The following is a 23,345-nucleotide window of genomic DNA, read 5'->3' on the forward strand; positions in this document are numbered from 1 at the left end:
TTTTTGGACAAGTATGCTACCATTCGCACACCATTTTCATTATAACACAAGACATTTTGGTCCTACCATTTGTGTGTACTATCATTTCCTTTCCTACTTTTATTCTTGTTCTTAGAGACCACTTTCAGCCATTCTAAGTTAATCACTTGCATGTAAGTTTTAACAATAAAGTTTTAGGTTTACATGTTTAGAAGAAGAAATCTCATACGCTAGAACATTTATTTTTTTTGATATCTTTGCCTTTTCCAACAAAAAAGAAAAAGAAAAAGATCAGGCTCGGATCAAGTAATGAGAACATGTGTAAAGCTTAAGAAAAAAAGAAGACAAGGGAGTATCATGCTGAAAGGGCATTGAAAAGAGAAACTTTGGTAGGTCTGTTTGAGAGACCGAGGGAATCATGGTGACTCATTTACTAATGACCCACCACAAGAAACATTTATATATTTTTTCATATTAGAGCTTCAAATGTATGTCTCAACTTTTCATTTTGTGGATTAGAAGCTGCGAGTGTGATGATTGTGCTCCGGATTCCATAAGTATTACCCCACAAAGTGAGCCATCCCCCATTTCCCTTCATTTTCATTGCAGAAAGCCACACCCTGCTCTACTCCTCATCCATGTCTTCCTACAAAAGTGCACTCTGTTATATATATATTTATAGCTTTAAAAGCATTTCAGTGTGGGACTTGGTTGATGAGTTGGAGTTGATGTTCATGCCACCAAAATCATTGTACTGCTTCCTTTACCTAAAGATTATCTATTGCTCTCCTATGATCTTCTTTTTCCCCATTTATGAACCCCCCCTCTCCTTTTGTTGGGCCATATAATTTTTATCATAACTTTTCTGTATGCTGGCATGTTATTTTCATTTTCAGATTAATTTAATATGTGCAGCAAATTAGTCCTATTAAATTGAGAAAAATGCAGAATGTTATTTATGAGTTCCCATACAGAACTCTTGGTATGAAAGGGATTGATATGTTTATCCAAATTAATAAATGAGAAGACTTAAACTTTGAAAATATTAAGGTTGAGAGACAGATCATACTACAAAAATAAATGAGTATTTTGCTTAAAGGACGATCTAAATATAGTAGAAATTATTGACAGTATAAGAGATGAGAAAGTAATATCAATTTGTTTAGTGGGGTAGTCATGCTGGTGTCCTTTCTCTTCTGTGCCATTTCACCAGGTGTCCTTGATGATAATAAATTTAATGCTTCAAACTATAACAGTTCTCGAACAGGCAGTAATCATTTGAAATTAATAATTCAGAATGATCAGATTTAACTCCTATTTAATTGCATTAGAATTAGGGAATGATGATTAATTTTGAAGGGCAAGATGGAATCATATCTTCCAACGTATAGTGGATGGACGGAAAAATCTAGGGCATATATGTAATGATGGGATGAAGAAGCCATCAAAGTCAAAGGCCAAGGGCTTGAAGTGGTCCGACTGTCTTTGGAATGCATGGGTTTCTGGGTGTCTCAACTTTACATGAGGCCAAAATAGAACATGGAAAAACAGTGGCAATCTGACGATCCAGGGAAAACAGCACTTCCATTGTAAAAAGTCCCTCTTTTCATTTTCAGTAGATCGAAAGGAGGTCTAAAGTCCATTATAGCATATTATTTATTCATATTTTATATTATGCTTTGAATGAGGATTAGTCACTGTTTCACTGTCTTGTCTCTTGGCCCTCCATTTCTGATAATATCTCTATTATTTGAAGAATAAAAGTTTAATGACACTAGTTCTGATTTTTCTGCAAATGTAATTAATGATGCAATCAAAATGGAGCAAGCAAATTGGTGTTATTTTTTCCACTTAAGGGTGAAATAGCCCACTTTGTGTCCCATCCATTGCTCATTATAATATCTTTCAATTGGTTTTGCCAGCTGGCCTTTCTGGGGGACAATATTTCCTTTAGAGTGTTTGTCCTCTAATCACAGGACAGCATGAACATTTTTGCCCTCCTGCATCTTGAGCAATTCTAATACCAATCACTGTAACTTCCATTGTCACATATTTCTTTTAAGGATCAAGATGGCTAACGTGGCAATTTTTAGTGCTACATCTTTAAGGGAAAAATGATACGTGCACCCTCTTTTAGAATAATCTTAGAGAGGATTTCCACGTATCTTCTTCAGTATTCCATACCATCAGCATAATTTCAGTGAAAAATATATTAATTCCACTGTTGAGCATGTTCAAATAGGTGAATGACTGTGCACATGTTGCTCAAGAGACCAGATGGTCCAAAAATGAATCACAGAGGGGAGAGAGCTAAGACGAGACAATAAAAGTTAACTTTTTGCTTTCATTTTAGATCGATTAAATCCATTGGAGTTTCAATCTGAGGCCATAGATCTACCGTGTGACTATATAGGAAGGGTCTGAAAATTTATTACGTGAGACAAAGGAACAGACAAAATCCCAAAAGAAAATCTCTGGAACGCTGCATAATTTGTACAGAGCAACTATTGTCGGCTTTCATATCTTGGTTTAGGTTTGGCCAGCACTTCCTCAGGATTTGGTAGGTACCTCTTACTTATACTGTTGATGGATGTGCTCCATTCCATTTCAGGGTTTCTTGCCCTTTAAATGAAACACATGAACAAAATGGAAAATTCATCAAGGAAAACATATATTTGAGGAATTCCAATGGATCAGTGTGATTGATTGTTCCTGAAACCAACTAGGAATGAAATGATGTAGCTAACTAGCTAATATTGTTTTAGTAATGTGTGCGTGCCTTCAAATCTTGTGGAGTACGACAAAGACTTGAGCACGGAGAGGGCCAACCCTACGGTGTCCTCTACAAACTTTCTTTTAAAGCTGCCAAAATTCCCATGCCTGATCTCAATACATTATTTTCTGGATGTACAAAAGCTGGTCTTTTTCGATATTATTTGACCTTTTTTCACGAAAAATCTATACATGAGGAAACACTGATGATCTCACTAACACAGAATTGTGAGGATATAGAGATTATTATTAAATGACTCTTAAAGTTTACAATAGATGAACTGTATTAAACGAACCATGAAAGTTGCTGCAAAGTAGAATTTTCTTTTCCCTCTAAATTATCATGAGAAATGAAGGAATCCTGTAAAATTTGCTGGCTGCTTAGGCTTTTTAGTCCTTGCCACTTTGATCAGATGTGAATGGGGTGGTAAAGAGGCCCAGTATCCAATAGGCAGAGTAGCAGAAAGAACCCAAGACATACATAAGAGAAAAGAAAGAAAGAAGAAAAGGAAAAGAAGCGATCACCAATTGCTTTCACCAAAAGTCCACTTTCAGTATTTACATAAAGGAGAAAGATCCCAAGACAGAGATTCAAGATAGTCATCCTTTGGATTATTCTCCAATAAAGATAGCTATAATAAGGCGTATGGTTTATTTTGAGTGTGTTAAGATTTATACTATTTTATAATTCTAGTTCTTATAAATTTAATAAATAAATATTCTTGATTATTAAAAAAGCTGATACATAATCTAAGTTACTGTTGTCGATCGTCCACTGCTCGTGTGTAACTTGTAAGAAAATTAAAGTTGGTTTGGAAAAGAAGAAAGTTTTAAGGGAAATGTAAATGTCTAAAGTAGATTTAGAAAAGGAGAGAAAAAGAAAGAGGTGAACTCCAGATACAGCAGAAGGTAAGTGGAGGAGGAGACATAAAAATCTACAGCTAAAGGCATAGTAATCTTGTGATGGGAGAGCTTTGTTGTCTCGGTTCTTATCTCGGTCCTGCGACAGACACCTTTTTTTTCTTTTACATAAATTTATCTTTCATATCATCATTTTTATTATAAGATGATTCAATGCAATTTCATTATAAGATAATAAAAATAAAGTAAAAAATAGTAGAGAACTCAATTTTACACTGCTTTAACAGCCGTCAGTTTTATAAGATTTCTCTTTGTATTGTTATTATTATTATTTTTTTTATGGAAGGAGTTCATTAATCAGAAGCAAGAAGTGAATACAGATACAGGGAGATTACAATCTAATTCAGTAAGAACTGAACAGAAAATCAGAAGGTGAAGCTAGATAATGAACCACCTGATTCGCAGTTATGTTTACAAAAGAGACTTTTAAATTGCTTATAGAATAACCTATCAACTAGCAGTCTTGAATAATCATTCAGCTAAGAAGTGCTAACAATCTCTTTCCAGAAAGAAAATGCTAATGATCTGCTACGCTAGTTTGCGTTGAAGGAGGGAACAAATGGGACACGATTATTTCAGGCCCACTATGCATTAAAGAAGAGAAGGAGAAAAGTACAAGTATTGCGATGACATTGGGGAAAGAAAGAGCGCAAGAGAAGAAGAGCTTGCTGGAGAACCTGAGGCTGCGGGAGTAGAATCTGGCTAGTATGCTGTATATGTTGACTGTAATGCTGGCCTAATCCTATTTCGTGGAGATTCTTGGGTTCACGAGTTGTGGCTCAATGGGAACAGTTCCTAGTTATTTCACATTGACTTGCATTTGTGGACCTGTCCTGTCTTTTGCAATCTTCGCCACCGACAGGATCTGGTTGCTCTTCTGCTGGCGCTTGGTCCAATTAAAATTAACAGAGATTGGCAAAACTCTATACCGAAACGAACATGCCTAGAACACTGGCGTCAATTTATAAACATAACAAATGTCTACTCGCAGGTGTGCATCCATGGCTACTTGCCCAGTTTCAGATACCGATTTTATCTTTCTCGACTCCCCTGCTGATATTGAATTTCATACTCTAACGCGACATTTGAATTTGGAAAAATTCAACTGTCAAAGATTCATGTGCTTTCTATGGTTAACTGGTTAGAAAGATCTCCGAGTACAAGATCAGGGAACTCCTTACAACTGGAAACAAATTATGCACCCCCAACTTGCTTCAGCAATTCGTTACAACATGCACCCTTACCTAACTAAGATGTTGCTACACATCCATAGAAATTAAATAATTGGTAAGTAGATAAAAATGAAATGATCAAATAAAACAGAGTGAACAACGCTTATAGATACAGTGAACAATGATCTTAACCTCCACTCTAATAGAGTTCTCTGCTTATAGTTAGCAGGTGAAGAATTGGAGATGCTGCATTTCCACGTGGCATGAAATCGATTCTAGCAAAATATTAGAAACTGTATGTAAGAGTAGAGAGGCTTCCTCCAGCTAGCTTTCTTCCCACCAACAACCTCAATAATCTTTAGGCTGACCTCAAATGAGAGCTGTGATGACCAGACATGATCTCTCCAAATATCAAAGCATTTTGCCACCTTACTATTTGCTGCTTGCCATATTATCATCCTTGCCCTGAAGCCAGTTTTGCAGTGCCCGTGACATTTCAGGAGGGGAAATAAGCTTGTGCCTTATAGTTTCTTGTCAACCTGCCAAGGATTTGCTAGAAACTAGAAAGATACTAGCCAATTAACCTTCTAGGAAGGAGACAACATCAACCTTTTAACAATACAATGAATAGAACGAGAGCCAGGAATAAGAGCAGCAGCTACCTGAAAAATTTGAACTTCTAGGAGGCGACATGTGCCTTCAAGGCTTCAATTATGCTACCTACCCACCTGACAAGGAAGCGGGACAAGAAGGTGTCATCCCCAATTTTTCTTGTATTCAACACGAGTGTTGGACTATTCCCTAAATTCCTCTGATACGTAAATCAATGCAACAAAGGCCAGCAGGTATTGAAAAGTTATCCTTCCAATATAACTAAATTAAAACTAATACAAACTAAATTTATATAAAAAAATAAGAATTAAATAAAATTCTTTTGAAAAAAGAAAAAGAAGCTTTTCATGTTGGATGAAGAGGATTACCAGATCAACATCACCATTACCCATATAGGTGGGCACGAAGAAAAGGACAAATGTTCATGGAATAAGGGGAAGGACGAAAGGAGAAATGCACATGGCACATTCTTGAAGCAAAAGGAGTATTTAAGATATTATATCGATATAATAAAGAAAATTATTTTCTTTTCCACTATACACATATATGATATGCGATGAAGATTACGGGTGTATAAAGCATTCATAATCTGGAAATCATTACAGACTGAATTCATAATTAGGCAAAACGAAATTTATGCAGCAAATCAGGAGAGCAACACTGCAAACAAACAAGTGATTGTATCAATTAGAATAAATGATTCCTTTTAAAAAATAGATATTTTAAAAATCCAGTACACCAAAATATAGGCAAAAAGAATGACTGCAACCACAGAACCACCTGGCTTAACATTTAAAAGCTTCAGGGCATTCACTAATAGCCAAAAAGCACGCCCATCTAATGAAGGCCTAAATATATAGAAGGCAAAATACATATTAAAACGCTTAAGCTTTTCGACTTAACCTAACAGACACCCTTACTTTATATTTTGATAATACTTAAAACACTTGAGAGCAATTAACATGGACGTATTGAATGAAGCTGCATGTCAGAAAATATTTAAATATCACAGAAGAAACAAATTACGGTGTCTATTAGGTTATATCGGAAGTTAGACAAGTTTAAGTGAGCAAAAATGCATTTGGCCTAAATAAAAGTAATACAATCCTTAATGCAAGTTACTATTAACATGAAAACATAGATATCGGTAGTTAATCCTCTAGAGAGATGGGCATGAAAAGGAAAACAACAAAAAAAACAGGTATAATGCAATACCCTTCAAGACCAGGATGTGTTGGAAAGTAAATGTTTTTCAAGCCCAGAAGTTTTGCTGCTGAAGCAGTTGTCTCACCAATACAGGCGATTGAATTGTTCCATTGCTCGGATTCTGAAATAAAATTGACCCAGGCACTGTGCACATGAAATGAGAGCATATTAACTAAGTACACAAATAGAAACCTAGGTCAATCTAAGTAGCTGAAATGGGGGAGGGGAGAAGAAATGGTTTACTCAAGTGTTTAATCCTATCAAAAAGTACCAAGAAGGCACCACTTCTATAGATCTGCAATGACCAATGATTTATGGCAGGTAGCAGGAGGTTGAATCAAATATCCTCACTAACAGGGGAAAAATAATTAATTTCAATTAACTTTATATCATGGGCAGCTGATTGTTCCGCATGCCACCAGGGCACTTCCTTGAGCAGCTCCGGGTAATCAACTATAGGCTTAAAAATCAACCAGTACTCACCGAACTGCAGAAGGAGAAGCAACCGCAACCACAGGGCAAATAAGGGCCTCCTTCAGAACCATTTGGTCAACATGATCAACAGGAACCTGAAGGAGAAAACCAGGGCATGATGACACATATCACTCATTTATCCATGGCATTATTATTATTATCAAATAGAGCAAATGGGGTCAAAACAACCAGAGAGATGATAATTTGCATTTCAGTTAAGGCCAAGCACAAGAAAGCCACACACTTAAATACAGTAAGCACAAGGTTAAGATGCGATATTAAGACCAATAATAAACTTCTCCAACTCATGACCACTCAATTATACTGAACTACTTCTCCATCTACCTTAATCAAATCCTAGGTTCTTAAATCAGTTTATGATTCACCAAATTTTTGGAGTATGTGGTTATTCCCCATTGGGCACAAAAAGAAAAAACTTTTAATTGGGAAACCTATTAATTTGACTTAAGTCATGCTAATAGGTAGGCCAAATTACTCTTAATTGTTAGCCGATCCACACTCTTCTCTTACTCTATTCTTATTTTACTATATTCTACTCGAGTCAAAATCTACTACACTTGGGCCCATTTGATAATTTCACATGGTATTAGAGAGCAATAGGGGTTATATCTTGAGACCCGTTACTTTCAAGAGCATTTTCCCTTGAAGGGAGATTCTTGAAGTATGTGATTATCCCATATTGAGCCAATAAAGAAATATAAAAAAAAATTTAACGTAAGGGCAAACCTATTAACTTGACTTAAGTAATGCTAATAGTTATGCTTGAAATACTCTTAATTGTTAACTCATCCACACTGTTATTATATTCTACTCTACTCTATATCTATTATACTTGAGCCTATTAGATAATTTTGCAATTTTAAATTGAAAGCAAGGAACACCCTTAAAAGTCAAACCAAGGGACATCTATGGCTGCCCTACATCCCATAGAAGAAGTACCATACTTAAATAATACTGCCATACTGCAAGTAACATAGTTAGGTCCCAGGAGTATCTGAATCCATGGAATTCATGATAAATTTCAAAATTCATGGGCTCCACTGTACTGACAAAGTCTACCTAGAAGGCAGTAACTGGTCATACATCATTAAATTCCTGACAATCATTTTTTAGACAGAAGAAGACTTAAGACATTACCACAAATTAAATTTAATTTATCAGTTTCATCATGCACATGTAAACCCAGAAATTAATATAATTTATAAGTTTCATCAGGAGCCCGTAAAACCAGCAAAGCAAAAATACTTACTGTTGTATATGTATTTAGCCTCACAACCTCAAATCCGCGATTAGAGAGACCTTCCTCTGAAACATACACAAGTAAGATATTCAAAATCGTACTTTTTTGCAGCTTCTCAGATATACAGGTCAAATTTCAAGAGAACAAATAAAAGGTGAAAGTACACAACAAGAAGGACAATACTTACCAATTTCATTACTTGCTTTAGCAGAAGCTGGATACAACACGGTGCATCTTTTGCTCTCACTCTTTGGAAGCTCTGATGCCAAAACCTTACCTGTAGCTGAAGAGTTCATGAAAAAGGACAATATTAGATAGTGTGCAAGCAAAGGAATAGGAAAACAGAAACTGCAGTTTAGTCAGGTACAGCACAAGAAGGAAGAACTCAATGCAGCAACAAAGTAGAGGACTATCTGCATATCTGTACATCTGTGAGTACCTTTAGATGGCACAAAGGCAATATCAAGAGATTGTCCAGATGTTTGCTTTACTTCATTAAAAATGCTTGCTGTACCAGCTCCAACAACCCCTACCTTAATATTCGGGGTTCCAGCGGCCCTAAAATGAGCAAATTAAGCACAAGACTGACGGTATTAACTTTAGTGGGGGGAAAAAAGATAAACGGAGACATTACTTGGCTAAGCAAAACTAAAAATTCTCAAGAGTGTATACATATAATTATAGATATACACCCTCAGATGAAAAAAGCCCACTGCATAATAATTAGATAAGCTATTGAACTACAAAAAGAAAGAGAGAAGCCTCATTCAAAGTCACATTTGTGCGTCAAAGATTATAATGCTAATAAAAGAAACCCCGGTAGATTATTAAGGAACTACTTAATATACTACATAGAACAGAACCTCATGCACATACTTCCATGCCTCCAGAAAGACCGAACCCGCTTCAGGGGAGGTTATGACAATCCAGTCAAAGGAAGTATCTGCTGAAATCGTTATATCAAAATAAAAACCATGAAACATATAGTAGAATAAAGTTCAGACTAGGGAAAAGCTAGCTGTAATTAAAAGAAATAATAATACAAATAATACACTTAAAGAACAACATCATTGAAAACTCATGGTACAAGAACATTTACCATAAACATGCACAACAATCTCCATTACCAGGAAAAAGTTAAAATCACCTTTTAATAACCAAATGGGGAGAAACATAAGAATTAAATGTAAACAGCAATAGAATAATCTAGACATAATGGAATTTCATATTTATAGGGTTATAGAATCAGCTCGATAAGATCAATCAGGACCACGCAGACCACCTCTAGGTATCAGAAAAATCTATGATCTTGAAATGGTTGCTTTCTGTGCCCCAGAGCAAAATGAAGAAGCATGACGACTAACAACTAATGAGTTGGCATTTAATGGATAGGCAAAGAAGTATGTAAAACTACATAAACTTCGTTCATCAAGTTCGAGAAATTACTACTTAGTACAGATGGGAGTCTATCAAAATCAGGTCCCTGAGTATGCTGAATTAGAGGAAGCTCCAAGCAATTGATCCCATGTTTGGCCTGAAATCGAAAACCAGAAAACCTTAACTATGTCTCTTAACAAAAGCAGCAATGTGGTCACGGATGATAATCTGCAGTGCCTTTCCTGAAACAATATCTCATTCTGTTGCCCTTTTTCTGAGATTGTTTGGAAAAGAATCCTACAAGCCAATCTCTTTCAGAGAGGTTCTTTATGGTGAAAGAAATTAGTAACTTCTCTAGAAAGACAGAGGTAGGTCAATGTTGAGCTGTGTCAAGATAAAGCCTTTTATCTTCTCTGTGTTTCTTATGGCAAGAAAACACTCAGTCTGCACCAAGCAGCAGAGGCCTGATGTTAATAGAGTTCTGCACAGTGTAAAGGAGGCTGTTTTTCTGAAACTTAATCTGTACGGTTGTAACAGGGACTGATACATTCCCATACTTAGAGCTTGGGATAGTTTACATTCATTGTTTTCAGAGCTTGGCTCCGTTATTCGCTGATGACATTTTGGTTATCAATAAATTCACTTGTGGCTATACTAAAAACAAAAACAAAAAACAAAGGTAGAAAGGAATAATTTGCTTCATGTAGCTTGACTTGGCTTATATAGATCCATTGCTTCTACTATTTACAAGATCACTACAGTTAAGCAGAGACAGATAATAGAAATGGACGCTCAATATTTGAATATGGTTACATTATACTCGCATTTAGTATCAGTTATATTAACAGTGAAATGCTTAAATGCAGCTTGTCTCTTTCGCATTCAATCAAACACTTCACATTATTGAAAAAGAATTAATATAAACAACATAATAATAAAAATGCACGAAATATATAATTCCAATCAAAATATACAAACACCTCAATACAAATTTAAAAACTAAACAAAAGAATCAAATTTTAATAAATCCGAAGCTTCAGTAAAACGCAACAATACACGAAATGCAATAAAAGAAAAATAACAGGAGAGATAGAAAACGGCACCAGAGCTTTAATGAGCTTGCCGTTTTTGCCGCTTTCTCTCGTGACCACAACTTTCGGCTGCGAAGTGGAAATAGAAGTAGAAGAAGAAGAAGAAGCAGCTCGAATTAGAAAAGACGGAAAACCAAAAATTCGTCGCTGAAAGTGCAGAGCAGAAGAAGGAACAGGAGAAGGAGGAGGAGCGAAACAGAAATTTGCCATTAGCGACGTGTTGGGCAGAGAGCAGAAAGCTATTGGCCAGCTGTAAGCAAATTAAGCTTTGGACCTTTAAATTATTGCTATTATTATTATTATTATATGAAAATATCTCAGCGCTAACGTGAAAAGGAAATCCTAATTAAAGTTATAAAGAACCCAATTTAGCGCGGCGACCAAGTATTTTCTACAGTAGGTACACCTGTAAAAGATGGTATACGCCACGTGGATGCTGTCGGTTGTATTGCAGCCAATGAGTAACTCACACATTGACACAATCGCCCATGTCATGGGCTATCATTTGTCACCGATCAACCCATCATGTTTTTTGGCAAAAACACCCCGTGTAGGAAGCTTATCCTCATGTGCTCCTACTGTTCGTCTTAATGATTTCCCATCCCCGGTTATCATTTAATCTCCCATTTTTAACATTTGCTTCAATAAAATTTATTCTTTTCTTCTCCTAAAAATATAATATATATTTATACATTTAGATTTTATCAATTTTTTTATTCTAATATGTAAATTTTTAATATATATATATACTTATTATATATTTAATATATAATTTTATTGAACATATTTAGTTCATATTATAAAAATAAATTTAAAAAATTTAAAAAATAATAAAATAAAATAAAATTTTTATTAAATTATGTTAAAAATTAAAATAAAATAATTAAATAAAGAAAGTTCAAATATCTAAATATATCTTTAAGAATATATTTATACAAAATATTATTAAATGTTTGTATGAGTATTTTTTTATTCGTATTTTTATTTTCTTATAAAGAAACTAGAAAAAAATATTTATACAATCCTTCAATCATTTAACCTATCTACGTTACTTCATTTGAGTTAAATTTTATTACATATATTTATTCTTAAGTGAAATTCTCTATCATTTGGCTATACAAATATTAAATTTTAGCTAAATATAATCGATAAATGTATAATGATGTATGTTGTAAATATTTATTTTTTATATTTAATATTAATTTATAGTCCTATTAAATTAAATTTTTATAAATAGTAAATTATTATTTTAAGAATTTTAGTTAGATATTTACTAAGATCTTTATCATTTTATTTGAATTACAGAAAATAATTGTCATTTTATTTACAAAATATTTTAGCGGCTATTAAAATAATTCATAGTGTATTATAATAGTAGAATCTATGTAACATTTATTCGTAATTAGGTGAACATCCTATTGAGAATGTAACAAGTTAGAGGATTTTCCATGGCGGCTGAATAGTTTTGTTGGGTAGTTAGTCATTTTAGTTCATCCTTGGTTTTAGTTGGTGAATAATAATTATTGCATTTGAGTTTAGGAATTGAGTTGGGGAGTTGATTAGTGATTTGAGTAGCAACCGTCCTCAGGTACAACCTTATTTGAAAGATTATTACTGAATACAATAATAATAATTTTTTATTGTTTAAGGTGTACTTAATTATGGTGCAAGCGGTGCTTTTGCACCCCAATCGCCATACCAAAACTCTAGGGTGCCGTGCGCCCCATGAGACCAACACTTTCCAGCTCGATTCCCCCTAAAGCAGCGACTCTTAAAGAGCCATTCCCCGCCAGTACGAGCCTTTGATTTTGACTTCAATCAGCCGTCTCATGGCGATTATGAATAATACACCACCACCACCAGACGGCAGCGTTCGCGTGCAAAACTCAGGGTGGGGGACCAACCAAAGAGTTAGAATGATTAACAGATTATGGGGCTCTTTGTTTCTCTTAGTTTTATAATAATACAATTCTAATTTCTAAAACCCGTTCAGGATTCGCAGAGCCACTGCAATTAACCTTTCGCATCCTTAGAACGTCAGGTTATATAATATTTAACTATCTATTATTATTTTTTACTGCTATGAGGTGGACAAATGATTTTCCATTTTATAGATATTAACTTTTTGTAAAATCGAAAGGATCGATAAAGGCATGGGGGAGCACGTAGATCTAATCAAGGAAGGAGGCTCCAGTCTCCAACACTCTACAGATTGTATACTTTTGGGTGGGCCGGACCAACCGAGCATGCTTGGGCTCCTAAAGGCCCGCCATAAAACTAATATGAGTTTTAGTTGTTTGAATGAAATGTTTCACGTTTTTCATTTTTGTAAGCCTTCTATAATATATGGAATACATGCTTTAATCTATGCAGTTAAGAGTTACAAGATTTCTATATAGTGTCATTTGAAACCGCTCGGCTACGTTGAACCCAAATAAATTATTTGTATATATTGTATGTCCGTGCACAACACTAGGGAAATTCTGCGTGGAAAACAAAATTCTCAAATGCATAAAACTCTATAACCAGTAAGGTGTAGTTCTGTTGGCAAAGAGGCACCACCTCGCAAGCTTTGATGCCAAGTTGATCACTAAGGCACTAATTATAAAATTTATTTGGTCAAGGACATTGGACCTGTAATTTATACGTGGACTAGAGTTAACAATGCAATGCAATTCAAATTCAACATCTATCACATAGAAAACATCCCAGAATAAGCATTATTTGGAGCACATGTTTTTTATTCACGAAGCACTCTGCCACACATTCACAAAGTCATGCATTCCAATAAATAAGTTGTTTCTTCAGCATCCGTAATCCTAAACAAATGATTAATCAATTAAATCTCTAGCAAACTACCTCTCATCATGTCATCAAAATTCGGTTCCGCTCCAGAAATTGGAGGGATTTATAAGCATTCTACAGAAACAATAGAACTAATGGAGAAATGAGACGCATTTTGTTGGACTCTCGACCGTGACAAATTCGGATTGCTAAAAGGCTACGTGGGCTTCATGCTGCTATTCTTTCAGCTTACTTGCTGTTGGTGGCTGCCATACACTGGGTACGCCCCATATGGTGCGGCATACATGCTTGGATCATGAGGTGGTGGCAACGCATACCCATAACCATCATAAATTTGCCCGCCATAGTATGCTCCACCCCATTGGTTGCCAAAATCCGATCGAAGCTGCTAAAACCCAAAATAAAATAGAAAAATAAATAATAAAATCCAAAATAAATGGAAAAATCTTGCCTAGACTTAGTGTATTCTCTACCTATACACCAAATGATAAATGATTAATACCATAATTATTAGTTTTAAATGATGGAATATGTGTCAATCATCCAATACCAAAGTATAAAACAATAATAAATACGTGTCACTCTCCTATTAGTTGTTGTATATACACCAAGTTTATGTAAGAATCTCTCAAAATAAATAACCTAGCAGCATATTTATAACAGCCGAATTCTGACAATGGTTAGTCCCAGGAGTTTTCAGCATCTAGTGTCTGATAACTTCCCTTGCAGTAAGAATGTATACCTGCTTATTTGCTGGATTGCGACCCCAAGAAAGGCGCACTGTTTGCTTGCCGATCACTGTACCATTCAATTTTTGTAATGCTTCCTCAGCATTACTCCTGACAAAAGAAGTTAAGATGGAGAATCTTATAGGAACTCAACATGACATGACTGAACTTATAATTTAGAATTTCACTAGGAAAGAAGGCAAAGCAGAGTGAGCGCCACAAATTTTACCTGCTGGCAAATTGTACAAAACCACATCCTTTACCAACTGGAATTTTAACAGAAACTATCTCACCATATTGAGAAAAAGGTTGCTTGAGATCTTCATCGGTAACATTGGGGTCAAGCCCTCCAACAAAAATCTACAGAGAAACACGGTTGAGTCAAAGGGAAAACAAGGGGCTCCTAAAGTTAAACCGCTTGAAGAAACCGTATAACTCACTGTTGTGTTGGTAGAATCACCATCAGCCTGGAAAGCTTGGCCGGATGCACCATTTGACACATATCCGCCTAACAAAGAACACAAGAAAGATTGACTAGACTCCAGATCAATGGTTACTTTTATGTTTCAAACTATATTTTAACAAGAAACCCTGTTGGCAGAAGATTGTAAAGTGCAAAGATATAAAAAGAAATAAAAACCAAAAGCAATTACAAAGAGACCCACTTATAAGCAGAATAGAATATATGATATACAGCACTCCTACAAAAGTTAAATGAATGGGAGCCAGTAAATTAAGAAATCAACAAACACAGCCAAAAATAAATATTCAGAACTCAGATCTTCAAAATGATAACACAATCACGATACATCCCACCGGCCATTTCAACATAAACTTGGGGCCCAACCAACATAATGCTTAGCAGAAAGGACTTCCTTACAAGTCCAACACTCTGCTGAAAAATCCTGTAAATCACTAGCTTTTGTTAAAGAAGCGGAAAGTGGGGAAGATATATAGACAAAGAAAAAAAGAGTCAGGCCATCAAATAGAGACTACAGTTAAGAAAAACAACGCAATGTCAGTGAAAACAAAAGAGAGAAGTCCCTACCTTTGCTGATGTAAAGATTTAACCATGGCAACTACTATTTTAACCAGATTATGAGAGGAAGTATTTTGGGTTACCTCCACCCCTATCACACAACCTCCAATTAATTTCAACACCCTAATATACAGATTATTTAAAATACTAAAATACTAAAACATAGTTTCTGCAGGGCCTCTATCTCGTATAATAGAAAAATTTTAAGCATTACAAACTAAAAGCCAAATTGAGTATTGATTTCACTTCAACCATGAGACGAAAACTTGGTCTATAATGCAGCCATATGTGCTTACAAGTACTTTCATTTAACATGTGAGGCAAGTCCATATAGAAAAAAAGAAGAAAAGAAACTGATAAATGTATCTTTCCAATTTGGATACTTGGGGCATTCGACAACCGGGCAACACTTCTGTAGCTTCAATAATCAAATGACAGCCTAATACTAGAAAAAGTTATAAGTTGTCCTTATCTAACTAGAAACAATTTTAAAATCTATCCATGTATCCAGACCTTGCCCGCATTCTACTCATAATCAAAACATTTAACAGTGCTCCCCTTTTTCCCATATGAATACTGAAGTATGAAATTCAGGATAGACAAACCAGCATATCTAAACAGATAAAGACAGTATCTGCAATAAGTTTTTAAGGTCGTGATTATAAAGAACATGCATATTCAACTTGAATTGAAGTACAGAAGTACTAATATAAAAGAATTGAGCAAAAATAAAATGTTAAATAGCAGTAAAAGATAAAAGGATGCTGAATCTCCATCTAATAAGGTAACAGAATAAGAGAGTAAAACTCAGAATTTTTAGCCTGGTCTATAATTAGTTGCGTTTCTATCATAGCAAGGTAATTCTCCTCTATATAACCTAGACACTTTTCACAATGAGACGATCAAAGATGATCACATCAGACTAGAGCAAACATAATTCTTTTCAGGTGCAAAAGATGGGTACTTGTGAGGCAACAAAAGAAGATGTAGATGACTTGCAGAGCTGAAAATCCCAAGAAACCTCATACCGTTCGCATTTTGTTTAACTCAAGACTGATTTTTTTCTGATTAGAAGACAATGGCACAGAGACTTGTAGCATTCATGCCAATACTAATATATCATCATCCACTTTTGGACGATGCTTGAAACATATATTTAACACTCTGAGTAGAAAGGGATAATATACGTATGCATGTTGGTTTAGCTTGTTGAAGTGTGTGCGTGAGAGTGAGAATGTGAGGGAAGCAAAGTCCTAAAATGCTTAACCAAAAGTAAGCAATCAAAAATCAAAAGCAATTTGAGCAGCAACTATTTACCACTATACGAAGCTTTCAAAAATTAATATTAAAGCACCAACCAGAGCAATTAAATTTAGATAATTCAGATGCAATCAAAATAATATAATACCTTGATGCTGATATCCGGTGGACTTTCTAGGAGTTGCAGCACCAATGCGCATAGCCCTGCTTGAGCAATATACGCCATTCATTTCCGTCATGGCTTGTGTTCTTTCATTATCGTCTCCAAACCTTACAAAACCATAACCTTTTGAACGACCAGTATTGGCATCGAATACAACTTTTGCAGCTTTAACAGATGGATATCTACTAACGAAAGTTTCATGCAATAAACTATCAGTAACATCAGCAGCTAAATCTCCTACAAAGATAGAAAGATCAGGTGCATTATCTGATCTCTTATCACCCGTACTAAACGTCGCCCAGTTCAAACGGAAGGGCTGTTCTGTATTAGGCATCAAAATACCAGCATAGTTCTGTAGAACTTTCTCAGCTGTTGCATGCGTATAGAATTCCACAAATCCATATCCCTCAGACAAACCGGTCTGCTTATTACGAATAACCTTAATTGAGACAATCTGTGCAACGCATTGCAGTATTGTTAGACCAAAATAAAAAAGGAAGAAGAAGAAGAAGAAGAAGCAGCATGGTATTCAAGTAAACATCAAACAAAATAAATTAAGCGGCTTTGGTTCATACTACAAATATAAATTAGAATAGAATTTCATTCAATTCTTAAAACAAGAGATTCTTTTAAAAATTTGCGCTTCCATCAACCTAATTTAGGTGAGAACAAAATCCATTTTTCAAAAACTATATTTTGGCTCATCAATTATGAGTTAAAAAATATAACAAATTGGAAAAGATGTTTATTTGACTCCCATTTTTACTCCAAACTATATACTTTGCATGTGACTAGAAATATCATATACATATAAAGCACTTACTATATAAAACTCTTTATTATCATATTTTGTTTACATTTTACCATTGTAAACCTAACCTCAAGCAATAAATGCTAGAAAAAAAAATAAAAAGTATATATAAGAAAAGAAAAAATACATTATTGCAGTAATTCAATGCAAAAATAAGATTTACAAAAGTGGACTCTTCGCATAACATATATAAATCACAAACATACATGTGTTGCGTGACATATAAAAAACAAATTTGTATCTGTACCTCGCCAGTAGAAGCAAAACATGTATGGAGATAATTTTCATCCATCCAATGATGCAAATCACCAATCCATACTGTTCTATTTTCGCCGCCGCATCCGCCGCCGCTAGATCCCTGGTTCTGATGATGTTGTTGTGGCTGGTGTGGGTGTGGGTGGTGATGGTGATATTGATGGTATGCAGTCATGTAGTGCTGCGGTGGCGGGGGCGCATAATGCTGAGGTGGCAACATCTGGTGTTGCATTACCATGGCAGCCGCTGGATACTGCATCGCCATCCACTGTTGTTGCTGTTGCGATTGCGGTTGCGGTGCCGGTGGCGGCAGTTGCTGCTGCTGCTGTTGCCGTTGGTTCTGCTCCTGCTGTGGCGGCTGTTGCTGCTGCGAATCAGAACCGTTTGATTGCATCTTATCTTATTAACTTTCAAAATATATATATGTATATATATATTATATTTAGAAAGTATCTCTCCCTCTATATATAACTATATAAGAATTTTTCACTCTTTTTGTTAAATGATAAAAATGAATAGAAGTAGAAAAATTTAATGAATCTGAGACTGTTGTTTTATTTTTATTTATTTTTGGTTTATAGAGATAGAGAAAGAGAGAGAGAGAGAACGAAACACGGTTAGGGTCTAAGAGAGGATTTATGTTTGTTTGTTAAGAAAGAAAGAAAAAAAAAAAAAAGAGATATGAATGAAGAGAAGGAAGGATTCATGGGTTGGGTTAGTGAACGCGGTTGTATTTAGAGCCGTCCGATTACAGGGTTGAGGGTTTAATCGTGGCCGTTAATTTATTTTCGAAACCAGAGGATATGCATGTGATACTGGTTTTGGTTTTTCCGTAACCAAGATACTACTTTTGGTTTTCTCCACTCGACTGGATCCGCCGCCAGCTGCACATCTTTTGTGTTTTGTGGGCAGTATTTGGGTTTTACCTTCTTTGAGAAAATAACTGTATTTCGTCTTTTCTTTTCTTTTTTACTTTGCGTCACCTCACGGTTAATAAATGGGAAAGATTCTTGTTCCTTCCCTACTAACTGTAATTCTGTACCGGAATTAAAAAAGGAAACTTTTTAAGGTTTGCTCTAGATTGAATTGGACTTTCTTAAATTTAGGGTTCTAAAAACTGACAGCCCTGGACTGTCACCTGAAATTAGCCCATCTCACAAGTTTAATGGGAAGTGAAAACTGTAGGTGACAATTAATACTGTAATCAAATTTCCCAACATATTCATAGGGTTGCAAAAGCAATGATAACTCCTACCTTATGCTAACTAAAATGATTGGACGCAATTTATGATTGAATTTCTTAAATTTTGCGAGGGGCAAACACTATTTAATGGAAGTAGCGTCTACTGATGTGTTTTAATGGAGAAATTTAGAATATGTGTACCACCATAACTTTTTTTATTACTTCAATCATCTGAATTTTATATTGAAATTATAAATGCAGAGCTATAAACATCAGATTCATTCTCATGCATCCGATGAGTTTAAATTAATTACATTTTCCCATTTTAACGAAAATGGCATATCCCAATTTCCTTCCCCCCCAGACAGCTTCTTCGTGCATAACCAAAAGGACAAAAGCTCAAATGACTTTAGGCTTTAGCAATATATATATATATATAATATATTGACCAGTGGCTCTAGCAACGTTAGGACTTAGGGTTTGGGTTTTAGTAAATTTGATGATTATTGTAACTCTTTTTTTAGTGTTGAGAATATTGAAGCGTAGAATTTCAGAATTTATTAGGTTTTTTATGAAGCGTAGCATTTGAGTTTTGTTAGGATTTGTGTTTCTTAAATTCCAATTTGGATATTCTTAGGAGTTTTTTTCTTGAATTTCTCTTCGATTGTAATGCTAATTTTTACTATTTCGTGTTTAGATTCTATTTTTAATCAATTAAATATTTAAATCGAATAAAACAATGATTCGAAGAAGCACTCTTAAAAAAGAAAAAAAGAATTCTCATCAAAATGCTGATTAAGCACAAATAAGTCCCACTTTTACTTGAGTGGATGGCCAATGAGATAAAAACAAATCTTTAAACTAAATGAGCTAAAGGACAATAACATCTTTTAATCTAAAGATAGTGTTAATTTTATTGATATTCACCTGGTCTTAGCTCAGTCTCTCTCCTATGAGATCTCCGCAGTCACCATTCATTGCTCCACTATCTTCTACAGCAAAACTAATAGTTTCAGCTATTGGTCTGGGTTTTGAATATATCTTGTGTCGCTACAACTATAAAATATCTTTTTGATTGCATTCAGATTTCTTACAGTTAATATAAACACACAACAACTGTAGGAATTTAGTTCTATATCTCTTCCCATATGATTATATTCACTGCAATCATCGAAGTTGGAATCAATTGTTTCCATCTATTTTAATACGAGCCCAGAGTGATGATGGAAATTAAAACCCACTGTCATTTTTATAAAATCCAAAATCAAACACACTACTAAATCTATGACTTGTCCAACCAGCAAATAACCTAAATGCTAAAAAAATTCCACCTTCGATCTTGGCTCCAACCGCCTCTTTCGATGCCTTGACCTGCCCTTTTCTTTTTTTCTTGAAAAACTTTCTCTTAGCTCTTATTATGTTTATCCTTTAATCACTTTGGTTTGCCATAAGTGGCCACGCATAATGATAAGCCTTGAATTTTTATTTTATTTTTGTTAATAATCCGTAGAGAAGTTATCTTATTGTAATTAACCAAGAAACTCGGATAACTATTACAATCAACTAGGATGATTACCACTTGAAAGAGATAAAGATAATTATTTTTATTATTTTATTTTATAATATTAATTATTATATAATAAGTAAATAAGAAGTGATGAGCGACGAATTTAATTATTTATTTTATTTAAACTTTTTGAGATTGGGTATATTTTTAAAATTTATTTAAATAAAAGTGGGCTCTTTCACATTCCGTCAATGAATGAAATTGGGTAATAAAAACACATTTTTTAATAAAGTTAAAAAACTTAATTGAACGAAAGAACAAAATCTAGACATTGGAATAGAAGAAATAAAAATGTTGATATAACTTGTGGACGTAAATTAGCACGTGTACAATGTGAATCTAACTTGAATTGGGCCGCCTAGCTAACGTATTGGAAATGTTCCGGTGGCCCATAACGAGTCAACAAATGAATCAGCTTTCTGAATGCGTCTTTTTATAGAATAAGAGCTTAATCAAGTTGATTAAAACAAAGTTTTATTATAGTATGCAAGGAAACAGACAAAGAAAACAGTTGAGTCCTTATTAATCAGTCATATATCATTTTTTATTCGGGTTGAGAAGCTTGAACAAGTCTTAGAATAGGATGGGTCATATCGCAAATGGGCCTCTAGTTTGTTGATTCAAAGAAGAAGCAAAGACCAGGTCCATCCAACAAAAGCAACAGTTTTAACTTGATTTTTCCACCAGTCGCCCATATTCTTATATTCCAGGAAATTTAGTTTTATTAATTTAAGATCTTCAACCCGAATCGCCCGAAATATATTGCAAAAGAGATGAACACATAAAGTAAATGATACTAAGTATATATAATAAGTAGACCAATTATAACAAATAGTATCTCCATCAACTCTTCTTTACATATCATTGATTTGAAAAATTCAAGAATTTAGAAACATGCCGCTATAAGAATTTGTAAATTTGCATACATTTGATAGTTCTGATTATAGTGGGTTGAGTTTGAAATTTGTGTTTCCTTGAAGAAATTTATAGGAGCACCATATAAAACCCCAGACTCTATCTTATTATTACTCAGGCCTATTTGCTCCACTCAATATGTTATAGCAAGTTTCACCGCTAATCATGACAATCTCATTTCAGAATTGAGAGACTCTAAATCACCTTCTTATGTGAAAAGTTGACCATCCTTCCTACCTTGAAAGTTCGAAAGTGCTCCCAAATAAAATAACATATTATTTTTGGAGTGTCAGAGGAAGACTGAAGCATGTCCTCTCCCTATCCCTCTCCATCTTTTTGTTGATCATTAAGGATTTTGATTACTGAAATCATAGCTTTTAACGTATAGGCACTTTGAATGATAATGCATAGTGTCAACATCTTTATCATATATATATATATATGTAGAGAGAGAAGTCCTGATTCCAGCTGACTGTTGGAAACAAATATAAGGTTTTATTAATTTATGTTGTTAAGGAATAATAATAGTACTTGTTATTTATTTATCAAAGTCAAAACATTCTGGCCTCCAGATTTATCTTTTCAATTCTATCGGACCAAATTGGCAGCAGTCTCTCCCTGTAGCCACAAACTGATGCAGTAGAACTTTACTTTCTTGCTGATGTGACTTTATTTATAGTATACATAGTATATGTTACTATATATAATATTACTTTTAATTTTCTTTTATTTCTTGTCTTCTCTTATAAACTATTCTTGTGAACATGATTTAAAAGATTGTAAGAAAATATATTCGCAATTAATTGGATATTTATTCAATATTTAAGTTTAATAGTTGAGATGGAATTATCTTATTAAAATTTAATTTGAATTAGTATTTTAATAGATAGAATCATCTAAACATGGCTTACCATATTTGGCCAGAAATGAGAGAATTTCAATTAAAGAAAAAAGAGAGACTATGCCAATCTTATAAATATCTATATAGAAGTTGTGATTTACATTTTGTGAAGACAACTAGAAAACATGTACTTTTTTAAAAGGATTTTTGCCCATAAGAAGCCTAACGATGACTTTATTGGACAAACAACTTGTCTTATCATTGATAAAGTTCGGTTAAATGGTAGATTAGGCAATTTTCATGACATATTCAGAAATTTTTGTCTATACAGCATACTGCTAGTCTTGTGATTTCTGCTATTAATTAGCCATATTGCAAAGAGAGTACATTAAAGATTTCAAATAATAGTAATAATAAAAACCCTCACGCTTGATTCATCAATGGAGTCCATTAGATTTTTCACCAGTTATGTAAAGTTGAGACAGGAGATTTGAGCGACGCCCTGAATGCCTCCTGGCCCCAAGTCATAGTAAAAGTTAATTGTCATGTAGAAAATACACTTCGCCTTGTCCGTACCAATATGGCTATGTTCTGTCCCTCATTGAGCAAAACATTTTTAATGGTTTGATATTCTTTATCTTCTTGTTTGTTCTTTTGCAGGTATACTCCATTTGCTGGACAAATTCTTGGTCTATATCATCATCATCATTGAATTCGGAATAAAGCCTCATAAATTAACAGAGGAAAAATATTACTGAAAACGGATACATATTCCATATGGTTATCATATAGCAACTCTAGAACAACATTTACATAAACATGCTGATATCCAATTTTATTTATAGCATCCCTGAATTACATACAAATATATAGATAATAATTAATGGTACAATTATATAACTATAATATGCAC

General features: G+C 34.4%; 2 protein-coding genes across 10 annotated transcripts; both read right to left on the bottom strand.

Moving 5' to 3' along the window:
* Positions 1 to 4,772: 4,772 nt before the first annotated feature.
* Positions 4,773 to 11,186, bottom strand: LOC8260866 (uroporphyrinogen-III synthase, chloroplastic). 8 transcript variants are annotated; one of them, XR_007214769.1, is made up of 10 exons: positions 10,878 to 11,186; positions 9,844 to 9,931; positions 9,274 to 9,343; positions 8,837 to 8,955; positions 8,585 to 8,680; positions 8,407 to 8,462; positions 7,146 to 7,231; positions 6,748 to 6,806; positions 5,507 to 5,572; positions 4,773 to 5,383 (listed from the first exon to the last, which is right to left on the bottom strand). XR_007214769.1 is itself a non-coding variant. In XM_048370899.1 (10 exons), the coding sequence occupies exons 1-9, from the start codon at positions 11,073 to 11,075 to the stop codon at positions 5,524 to 5,526; spliced, it is 897 nt and encodes a 298-aa protein (XP_048226856.1). In that variant the 5' UTR covers positions 11,076 to 11,183; the 3' UTR covers positions 4,773 to 5,383; positions 5,507 to 5,523. The 8 variants fall into 8 exon arrangements, 5 of the variants coding, with proteins under 5 accessions (XP_048226856.1, XP_048226859.1, XP_048226857.1 ...); XR_007214768.1 differs by having other exon boundaries at positions 4,773 to 5,404; positions 10,878 to 11,185; XM_048370899.1 differs by having other exon boundaries at positions 6,672 to 6,806; positions 10,878 to 11,183.
* Positions 11,187 to 13,579: 2,393 nt separating this feature from the next.
* Positions 13,580 to 18,622, bottom strand: LOC8260865 (polyadenylate-binding protein RBP47). 2 transcript variants are annotated; one of them, XM_002510220.4, is made up of 6 exons: positions 17,919 to 18,622; positions 16,846 to 17,314; positions 14,839 to 14,906; positions 14,628 to 14,758; positions 14,413 to 14,509; positions 13,580 to 14,058 (listed from the first exon to the last, which is right to left on the bottom strand). In XM_002510220.4, exons 1-6 carry the CDS (start codon positions 18,318 to 18,320, stop codon positions 13,894 to 13,896), a joined length of 1,332 nt encoding a protein of 443 aa, XP_002510266.2. In that variant the 5' UTR covers positions 18,321 to 18,622; the 3' UTR covers positions 13,580 to 13,893. The 2 variants fall into 2 exon arrangements, with proteins under 2 accessions (XP_002510266.2, XP_015576047.2); XM_015720561.3 differs by having other exon boundaries at positions 13,580 to 14,055; positions 17,919 to 18,612.
* Positions 18,623 to 23,345: the final 4,723 nt, after the last annotated feature.

This window comes from Ricinus communis, chromosome 2, assembly GCF_019578655.1.
Source record: "Ricinus communis isolate WT05 ecotype wild-type chromosome 2, ASM1957865v1, whole genome shotgun sequence".
In the NCBI taxonomy this organism is placed as follows: Eukaryota; Viridiplantae; Streptophyta; class Magnoliopsida; order Malpighiales; family Euphorbiaceae; genus Ricinus; species Ricinus communis.